The 11,483-nt window shown below is 36.5% G+C and overlaps 1 protein-coding gene across 1 annotated transcript in view; it reads right to left on the bottom strand.

The window, feature by feature from the left end:
• The window catches only part of LOC102503407 (zinc finger protein 385D-like), a 673,076-nt gene extending 663,483 nt beyond the window's left edge, over nt 1-9,593 (bottom strand). The window contains 1 exon segment of the mRNA XM_027773944.1: nt 9,380-9,593. Coding sequence (XP_027629745.1) covers nt 9,380-9,557 — 178 coding nt within the window. The 5' untranslated portion in view covers nt 9,558-9,593.
• Between the last annotated feature and the right edge of the window lie 1,890 nt (nt 9,594-11,483).

Here is an 11,483-nt window from a genome sequence, read left to right on the forward strand (position 1 = left end):
TCTTTCCCTCTATTGATTTTCTGTTTCTTCTAACTAATGTTACGGGGGAATCCCATTTAAAGGAGCTTGAAATGTATGCTCAAGGAATCTGGATTCTTACAAAGCACCCACAGTATTCTGAGTCAGATGGTGTAAAGACTAATGGTTAGAAGAAACACTGTCTTCACCTCTCAAAATCTGATTTTGCTCTTCCCATTCCATTATTATAATTTCTCAACAACAACCTGTCAGATCTTCCTTAGAGTTGTGTGTCTTGACATACCTGGAAATTGTTTTAAGTACACTAGTCAACCACCACTTTTTTTTTTTTTTTTTTTTTTGAAACTCTGTCCTCCTTTGACTTTTTTTTTTTTTTTTTTTCTCCTTTGACTTCTGAACCTTGGAATAATCTAATTCTTCTCCAGGTCCAAATACTACATAGCATCATAAACATGAGCATGAACTCTAGAGCTGACCAGCCGAGACTCAGGGTCTAGCTCCACCTCTACTGCTAGGTGGTCTTAGGCAAATTAATTTACTTTACTTTGTGTCACTTTACTGGTCTACAAAATGAAAATTAATTAATGTGTCTAACTCATAAATTTGAAAATTACATTAATTATACACCAGGACTTTTAGAATAACACTAAGAACAATGAAGATGTACAACAAATGTTACTCATCATGTATATTTCCAACATATTTATGAATTTATTTATTTTAGAGTTTTTGTTTGTTTGTTTTACTATAGGGTGCATGCATTTACTGGAAAGACAGAGAGACAGAAAGCAAGAAATCTCCCTTGAGGGGATGGCCAAACCATAATCCCTTCTCCTGTATGCACACACACATGCCCAGCGCGAATTTCAAGTTGCCGGGTCTAGGACTTGAACCACAGTCAACTATGTGGGAATTCAGTGACGTAACCATTAAGCCATCTGCTGGTCCCTCCAATGCCTTTATTATCTCTATAAGGGATTCTTCCCTTTTCTCCTACAAGATGGGAATTAAACCTTAAGGTTGGATTTCCTTTTATTCTTTCTTTTGGCTACTTTATAGCACTCTGAGCTGTAGCTTTTTCTACTAGTGAAGCTAAACCCAGGTCAGAATTCTTACTACAAACAGTAAATGCCTATTATTAAAGAATTAAATCCTCATATTTATTTCACTATTTTTCTTCTACGTGGGAAACTATAGCCTTTTTATGTCATACTCATTGATTACTTCACACATACTCTATATTTCTATACATTTATTGAGTCACTGCGATTAAAGTCTTGAAGTAAAATCATATGTTCTCTTAAGTAAACTACTGAATTGGAATTTATGGACATTTTTTCCTCCTCCTAGGGTTACTAGATCTTAAGTGAGCAATAAATTTGTCTTGTCCATATCTTGGACACAGTGGCCTACTGGATGGCCTCCAGCTAGGGGTCACACTGGGGTATCAGTCATTGGCTACAGAACTTCACATCGTCCTGGTACAAAGGGTTTTCTTAGGGACTTAGGTTGGATGGAGTCCTTGGTATTGCAAAAGATGGCATCTTTAAATGGAATTTGTATTAATTCCAGGAAAAAGAAGCAGTAAACAACTGGAACAACCAATTGACTTTTTTTTTTTTTTTTAGTTAAGACAAAAATAAATCAGTAATGATAGCCAGAAACCTACTCAGAATTTCAACACAGTAAAATTAGCACGTCACTTTCTCCTATATTTTTATCCTTCAATGAATAAAAGGAACTTTAGTTCCCATCAAACAAGAAAAAAAAGTCTACTTATATAATTTTGTTCAATTTTATATAGTATTTTTTACTGTCTCCAGTTGGCTGAACCTTCTGAAGGATTTGGTTGGTAAGTTAAGTATCAGAAAAGCAATAATCCTTATTGTCACATTGCAATCATATACTAAAATGGATAAGGTATTATAAGAAAGCAGTTATCATTATTAAATAAAATTATCCCCACAGAGGTCATTGTAAATCCACAAATGTACTGGCAAGTTGTAATTTGTCTACTGACATTCAACCAATGCATAAATAGTCCTTGGAGATCAAAAGGTGAGACGAATGTATATAAAAATGATAAATCTATATATTAAATCAAGGCCGGAAGAACCAGAAAATTCTATGAAGCTATTTTATTTTCATTAACTACCAGTGTTCCAGGAGAAGGAAATCCTGTAAATTGAAAATCTACTGACACTTTAAACATCATCTGGAACAATCAATGGGAAGAAAAAAAGAGAATAGATCAGTGAGAGCCAGAAAGTAAAATTTTATTTAGCTTTTCTGTTAAATGAAAGAAAATTTAATGCCGAGAGGATAGACAAGGGTGGCAATACTCTAGATTTATGGGCTACAAAACAATGAACACCAAAAGACTCTAGAATATCGTTAGATAAAACTGAATTATTTGATAGCAGTTTCAGCCTGATAAAAATAGAAAACCAAGCTTAATAAAATAACTCAAATATGACAAAGAGAGTATGAATAAAATAAAGCTGCCACCGTAGGTCAGCTTGTTACTCAATCTTTCAATAAGCATTCACAATAGCTTAGCTATGGTGAGTAGGTGAAGGCACACTAAACTATTTTGAGAGAGATTTTTTTGCTATAGTGCATGTGCGTGCATCTAAGAGACAGAGGGACAGAAAGTGAGAAATCACACCCCCAGAAGAGATGGCCACACTGCAATCACTTCTCCATTATCCTCTTGGGATTTTGGGCACATACACACACACACACACACACACACACATGCACGCACACACACACACACACACACACACACACTCCTGGCATGAACTTGGTGCCTCTGGGTCCGGGCCTCAAAACAAAGTTGGCTACGTTGGAGTCCAGCAATGTACCATTACAGCATCTGCTGGTCTCGGCCAGAGAACCTTTAAATGTCCTGTAGTTGTGGCCCTTGTAATACGTATTTCAAAATGCTCTTATGATGGACCAGCAGTTAGCTTAATGGCTATGTTACTGGACTCCCATGTAGTCGACCGCGGTTGGAGTCCCGGACCCGGTGGCTTAAACTCATGCCGGGTGTGTGTGCGTTTGTGCCCAAGATCCCAAGAGGAGAATGGAGGGGAAGGGATTGCGGCGTGGCCATCACCCGGGGGAGTGATTTCTCACTTTCTATTTCTCTGTCTCTGTCTTTCTAGCGAGCGCATGCACCCTATAGCAAAAACCTCTCAAAAAAATAAAAATTCTCTTATGAATCAAAGAACCATTTTTGTCTTAATCTTAAGTTTCTATTTTTAGATAAAAGCCCTTATAATACTTTAACAATTACAATGTTAAGGTTTTTCCATTATAAAACATATCCTATAGAAACAAAAGAACAATTGTGAGCAAAACCTCAATATTTATCCAGAAATCCCAACTCCACTTAATATTACTGTCATTTTAAAATATGCATCATAAAAGGTGGTGACAAACATATTATAATGTGTGCAAAGTTATCCATATTATTTCATATTTATTTGCATATCTGTGAATTGTGACAGTTTAGAAAATGTTATTAGCTGTGTAAGATTTATTGTGATTTTTAATTTATTTTTAGACATTTATGTACAGTCTAAGTTGGAACATGATTTTTTTTTATCAGACTAATAATTATTTGTAAAGTTTAGCTACATCACAAATATAAAATCAAAAGTCTTTCTCCTGGGGCCAGAAGGTCGTGTAGTGGTTAAAGCTCTGGACTCCCATGTAGCCGACTGTGGTTCGAGTCCCAGACCCAGTAGCTGGAAACTCAAGCTCAAGCTGGGTGCATAATAAATAACAAAAATAATTTTTAGAAGTTGCCAGAGGGTGTGAACTCACCAGAGAGAGACAGAGAGAGAAAAAGAGAGGAAAAGTGGGAAATCACCCTACCCACTGCCCAATGGGAATGATCACACCTGCAATCCCAATTCTCCCTCCTTTTGGGATATTGGGCTCACACACATGCACAGGTATTTTTCAAGTTGCCGGGTCTAGGACTCATACTGCAGTCTGCCACATGAGATCCCCCTGATTTAACCACCACGCTGTGGGATGGTCTTGACATGTCATCTAAGTAGCTTTATTTCTGAATATACTGAATCACTGTCAGAAATTAAAATTGAGTCCTACCTGTGGGAATAATAGCTTCCTAATCAATTCGCACACATGAGATAGTTTTTCACTGTGATCTTCAGAAGTCCATTTTCTCTAATAAGTGAGATGCCACATAAGATACCACAGTTTTCTCAGAAATACAGAAGCCATATTTCAGACAGGAAGATGTTCTTGTTCATTTCTGTTTTTGCAGTATATATTAGGAGATGCCTCAAGGCATATAATTAAACAATATTCTATAATCATTCAGGACAGAAATTACATTATTTTTTTCCATTTGCAGAACTAAGTGAATACTAAAAAATTAGTTCCATGTCTATTATCATTTATTTGCATCCTTAAAAATATGCACGAGGTTGATGAATTCAGGTGAAAAAAATCTCTACTGTCATTTTTCTTTCTTGACATGCTACACTAAATTATTTTTTGCTTGAAATCTAAATGGAGGTGCAAATTTTTGGAAGCTAGAAGACATTCACAGAAGTCAGTTTTGCAAGTATGTTTCATCATGAGAAGAATAAAACAACTCCCATACCTTTCTCTGAGTAACCTAAAAATGATGATGTGTTTACTTACAGACTCCATTATTTATGGGACTTACCATTTTTAGTTTGGTCTCTAACGGAGGCAGAAAATGACTGTTTTTATACATATACAAGACTTAATTTTTCTTTTTTAATGTCATAAAAGTTTGAACGTATATATTTAAAGCAGAATGAAGGAGATATGTTAAAAAAAAAAAGTAACAGAGTCTTACATTAATGTAAAGTATAAACTCACTTATGCCCTGCAATTAGATCCACCCGTAGTTAAAGGTGAAAGCCCCTACTACAAACCACAGGCATAAGAGTACATTTTACAGGGAGCTGAGGCAGGCAGAGGGCTGACAGTTGAGGCTATCATCTATGATGTGCCTAAAAAAGACTTCTTTTTAAAGAGTGAAATCACTTACACTCTTTTTCCCTGGACAAAAGTCACCCTGAGTGAACAAATTGTTTTACCCTTTTTTCTATGACCCTTAAATTACAATCCCCTACCTTTTGACAAATCTTCAGAAAAGTCTGATATAACCACAGAAACTGAAGTAGCAGTGTTATGATAATTAAAGAGTCAGGACAGTTTTTACTAAAAGCTAGCAGAGTTTGGGACCAGTGGATGGTATAATGATTACATTGTGGGCCTCCCACCATGGTTAGAGTCCTGGACCCAGAAGCTTAAAACTCACACCGGGCACATATGCAAGTGTGCCCCAAAATCCCAAAAGGAGAATGTAAGAAAAGGGACTGTGGCATGGCCATCCCTGAAGTCGCTGATTTCTAGCTTTCTGTCTTCCCCTCTGTCACTAGTGAGTGCACATGCCATATTGCAACAATCCCTCTTAAAAAATAAAAAAGTTAAAAAAAAAAAAGTTAGCATAGTTCAATGCTAAAAAGATAGGATCCCAACAGGTTACATATTACATGATTCCAACTATATGACACCCTGGCCTGGAACTATGTCAAAACTATCGGGACAATAAAAACAAAAGAAAGAAGAAAGAAAAAGAAAAAAAAAATCGATGGTTGCTAGGAATTAGGAGAGAGGCAGGGATGAAGAGGGGAACTCAGAGAAGGTTAGGAGAGTAGAACTATTTTGTGGAATACTATGATGATGGATCCTTGCCATTGCAAATTTGTGAAAGCCATATAAAGCACACCTCCAAGAAGGAACCTTAATGGAAGCTATGGACATGGGGTCGTCATCATGCGTCATTCTAGGTTATTGACGGTAACAAATCTATCACTGTGGTGCAGGATGTTGACAGAAAAAGAGGGCCATGTGTGAAGTTGGCTTAGGGCATATGGGAAATCTTTGCACTTTCTACTAAATTTTGCTATGAACTGAAAAATTCTCTAACAGTCTGTTCAAACAAACAAGCAGACAAGGTAGCCTGCTTGATACTGAGCGCATGTCTGATGGCGACGGCAAGGTGTTAATGCTCTATCCAAGAAACATTGTGGGAGCTCATCAGGGGCTTGAAACTCAAGGAAGCATAGCAAAACCGTCTAGGGAAATATTTTTCCTTATATTTCTACTTACTAAAATCCACTGGTGGCACCTGGTGGTGTTGAAGAAACCCTTCTTCTACCAATTGGTAGAGTATGCAATGAACTGGCTTTTCTCTGCTAACTCCATGACCTCGTATGGGAAAGTAGCCTTTCTCCTAACCCTTGAGTGGTGGATTAAGTATTTATGTCATGATTTGCACCTCAGTTTCTAGTGTGCGTTGCAGTTCTTCTCTTAAGAGGACAGTGTGTACTGAAATCTGAACCACATTGAATTCTTGGCAAACTCAACACCAATTCAATCCCACCAATCAGGGTCCCTGGAAACCTAAAATCAATTATGGCTGACACTTCAAGAAGCATGGTTTGAACTGCGTGGGTTCATTTCCATGTGGATTTTTCAAAACTAAATACTTTAAATGTGTTTTCTCATCTTTACGATGTTCTTAATAGCATTTCCTTCTCTTTAACTTACTTTACTATGAGAATACAATATATAATACCTTTGACATATAAAGCAAGTGATTGTTATTTTATCCATAAAGCTTCTGGTCGACAGTAGGCGGTTAGTAGTTAAGTTTTAGAGGAATCAAAAGTCACATGTGGATTTTCTACTGGGGGGATGTTGGCACCTCTAACACCCATGCTGTTCAAGGGCCAAATAGTCTAAGAATTACTGGGTCATCAGAAAAGTCATGACGTATATTGTCTATACAAAAAAAGGTGTCATGACTTTTCTGTCGACCCAATACTGAGAGTTTTCTGTACTATGTCAGGTATCGTCACTTTCTGTTGAGTTGTGCACTTACACCGGATAGGACAGATCAAAGATCTCTGAAAGCAGATGTTGTCCAGATCCTCTGATAATGTGGCTGGCACCACTGGCTCCAGAATCTCTCCTAATTCCTAGTTAGCCCTTCAGATTTGGCTTTGGCCTGTCATTCCTGGTTTGCTCACCCCTTTGTCTGACTTCCTCTGAGGTATAATTTAGGCCAAACTAATATGACTTACACCAGTGTTCCCACTGATCATGGCTGTTTTCAGTGCTCTATTTCCTGGCATGACGACACTAAAAAGTCTTGGAAAAAATCATCTGCATAGAAAATCTAGCAATAAATACTTTTGACTACTATGTTTAACAAAGCATTCAGAGAAATATAATAGAAATTTCATTATTTTTATGCTCTTCTTTTTTCTTTTTTGTTTTTAAGAGAGACTTTTCCTCTAGAGTACATGCACTTGCCAGAGAGGCACAGAGAGACAGAGAGACAGAAAGGGAGAAATTACCCCCTAGGGTAGATGACTACACTGCGGACAGATCTCCCCCATTCTCCATTGGGATCTTAGGCACAAGCACACACACACACACACACACACACACGTACCTGGTGTGAGTTTTAAGCCACCGGGTCCAGCATTCAAACTGTGGTCACCTACATGGGAGTCCGGTGACATAACCATTATGCCATCTGCTGGTCCCTATTTTTATATCCTTCTAAAGAGATTTTTTTCTCTTTGAACAAGAAAAGGCAGTTTCTACAGAATATTCATTTGTGGAGACAGTAGATTCTAGAAGTGCAGGTATTTAGTGAGGAGGAACAGGGTTTAATTGCCAGTTTGATCATTTAAAAGGTCTGAGAACTGCAGCATTTTATTCAACTGATGTTATTCTTAGTGTCCACATCTACAAAAGAAATATAATGACAATATCTTTCCGGCTGGTTGTGAGGACAAACTGAATAAGAAAACATATGTAAAGCCTTTATAGTACAATGCTAGCTGTAATAACTGATATGATTACGTTCAAATACTCAATTTGAGGAAATGCATTCCTAGTATTGTGGCTTGAAAATCATTGCTCATGCTGCTTTTTGTAGGAACTAGCTCTGATTTGGGTTTTAAACCAGGTAAGTCTTTGGTTAGACGTTCATTCTATATCACTTATTGTTTCTGTAAAAGAGGTGCATGACTTTCAAAGTAAGTGAAATAAAATACCAAAGCTCACTAGTGTCAACATCAACAGACACTTAACAAAAAACAACTTGCAACTGATTCATGCTGTGTTTAAGGTGATGTCACCAAGTTAATAAGTAATAGAATTTTCTTAAGAAGTTCAAAGTAGACTAGGAAATAGACATTTTTCATCACAACTTAAGGAGGTTTTAAGCTCATTATATGCTTATAGAAATGAAGAGTTCTCAATTACTTCTGATGACAATTTTTCTTTCTTAAATCTTGACCAAAAGTAAAAAAAAAAAAACCATGATTATTTAGATGCAATGTATTTAAGAGTGAAATGTGAAATCCTTTCCATTAGACTATTTAGCTCACGCATATGAAACAAAACAAAAGACACAAAACAAGATAGAAGCAATTTACGTGTAAAAAGTGTTCTTTTTTCCTCATTTTTTTGTAGTCTAAAGCAAATCATGAGTCATGTCAAGAATAAGAACAGATTAAAATTTCATCCCATTTTTAAATGTCAGTAAAAATTTAGATAAAGTGCATTTTATTTATCAAACATGGAACATCTGGCTAGAAGACATTGCTGTAACTCCTTCTACCCACGGTTTAGCTCTCCAGTCTCCTCTGTTTGAATCGCCCCATACCTTCATGTTTTTTAATAACCTCCCATTTATTTCTGAAGGATTAATAGTTGGTGCTCTTTAAAAAAAGTTTACCCTTAAATTTAACATTTACGTTTTTATCCTCAAATTTAACTTACTTTCCAAAGTTATCAACAAACTATGAATTTTCCCTACCAAATGTAAATAATCTGCCCGTACTAAACAATTAGAGCTTATTGATGCAAACATCTGCTTAAAAAGCTATGAGTTCAAATCAGTTGCAATCTTACTAACCAAATGAATCTCCCATACCTGCGAAAAAACAAAAACCAAACAAAACACGTTGTTGTATATACACGAAGGGTAAATGTCCATTTCCACATATAACTACATTAAAAGTAAACATCCAGAAACTCTCAAATCAACTTTTCAAACTAGAACACATTACCTGGTGACACGATCCTAACACACACAACAAATTTCTCCCCCCAAAGAGAAGTGATACATTATGATGTACTAGGCTACTGAAGCTTTTATGTCATTTTTTTCACTCTGATTTTTTTTGTTTTTTTTGATAAAACAGAGATTAGGTCATTCGTGTACCATCCCATCTGCAGGTACACAAATAACTTAGGTTTAAGGAAGTAAATGGAGAAGGCGGTTTTGGGGACAGCTTACCGTTGTCGTCTTCTCGCACCCCCTTGCTGAGCTGCTTCAATCTCTTCTGATGTGATTTGCCATTGTAGTGGATCTGTGCTTGGGCGGCTGAATTTAGCTGAATGTTACACACGTTGCATAAAGTAAAGTTGGTGTGTTTCTTTTCTCTTTCTGGTTTTTCTTCGAAGTCATCTGGCATGAACTCAGGCTCGCTCTCCCCATCTGGTGCACACGTGAAATCTGGGAGAGCAAAGACAGGTAAGAACCTATCAAGACTTCCAGGTTGCATGTATTAAATTGGGTAGCAAAGAAGAGTTGTTCTAGACAGTGAAGGATTGGTCATTTCTGCTTCCTCTCATTTTCACAGGTTGCAATTATACTATCCCCAAGCAGATAGCCCTTCATGACACATGGATGACAAATAGTTTCATGGGCTTGTCCTGTGCCCCATACTGTTCCAAGTGTCAGACAGTTATGGAGCATGGGCTACCTCTTTCGGTCATCATGATGGTGGGATAGGCACTAAAGTTTTCACTGGTTCACACCTGAGCTGACTAAATTTCAGAGTAAATAACTTGTCAAAGGTCATTGAGCTAATGAGTGGAAGAGTTGGGGTAAAGATTCACTTTTACTTATCTGCACATCCCAAGTTATTAACTTTATGTTCTCTAGTATGCATTAATATATTAGGTATTTTCCTTTTGATTTACCTTAATAAAGGGTCCTTATTTTTTTTTTTTTGAGATTTTTGCTATAGGCCATGTGTGCTTGTCTGAGAAACAGAGAGAGATAGAGAGACAGGCTGTGCTCCACCCCCAGGAGATATGGCCACGCCTGCAATTCCTTCTCCTCCATTCTCCTCTTGAGAATTGGGGCATGCACGCACAAGTGTACCCGTTGTGAGTTTTAAGCCACTGGGTCTGGGACTCGAAATGTGTACGTCTATGTGGGAGACTAGAGATATAACCACTGTGCCATCTGCTGGTCCCAAGGGTTATTTTTATATTCCTTACTAACACCTGGATGTATACATCTTACACATACAATAATACTAAAATCATTTCTACACTCAAAATTATATATATATTTTATAACTGAAGTATAAAAGACATGCTGAATACTGGGATAGCTTCATTATTTATGTGTAAAAAACGTATAAATGACCTATAAGTTATACTGGACAGCATTTTGTTTGGACAAATATCTCATACACTTTGCATAACTTGATCAAAAGAGAAGGACAATTCACAATTTAATTATCTCTGGTTTTCAGAGAACAAGAATTAAAATAACGATCGCATTTCATGAAGCTGGCAGGTGGCGCTGTGTTTAATGTCCTGGCCAACCGTGGTTCAAGTCCTGTACCTGGTGGCTTGCTTTTTCACTTTCACTCTCTTTCTGTATTTCTCCAGTCAAATTACAAAGTAATAGTAATAATAAAATTAAATAATTCTTTAAAAAGCTTGCAAGTCATATTTCCTTTCCAAAATATTTCTGTGCTTCTACTGTACAGAACTTTCCAGAACTCTTCCATGCCACAATTCCCTTTTCTTCCATTTCTCCATTTCATCAGGATTTTGGACACACAGATGCACACACACACGCACCCGCCCAGCATGTTTTTCAAGCTGCTGAAGCTGGGATTCCAACTAGAGTTGGGCATGTGTAATCCAGCTTCCTTAATAATTAGAATACAAGGGTGGTCACTAATATATAAATTTAACTGGTCATATTTGAAGAGAAAACTCATAAGTTTTATAAAATGACTATATAATTTTAAAGTAAAGTATGCAAACATAGCAGTTTTTATTTTGTATAATAAAACAATTTAACTCTGCTTTAAGTTATATTCAAAATATTCCATTCAATTTTTTAATACAAGGGTGGTCACTAATATATAAATTTAACTGGTCATATTTGAAGAGAAAACTCATAAGTTTTATAAAATGACTATATAATTTTAAAGTATGCAACATAGTAGTTTTTATTTTGTATAAATAAAACAATTTAAGTCTGCTTTAGGTTATATTCAAAAATATTCCATTCAATTTTTTAGAGTTGATTTACACTACTCAAATATCATCAAGTGGTACAAAAGGTTAATTAAATGATAGTGTACTTAGCA

The sequence above is a fragment of the Tupaia chinensis genome, unplaced genomic scaffold (genome assembly GCF_000334495.1).
Source record: "Tupaia chinensis unplaced genomic scaffold, TupChi_1.0 Scaffold000389_1, whole genome shotgun sequence".
Lineage (NCBI taxonomy): Eukaryota > Metazoa > Chordata > Mammalia > Scandentia > Tupaiidae > Tupaia > Tupaia belangeri.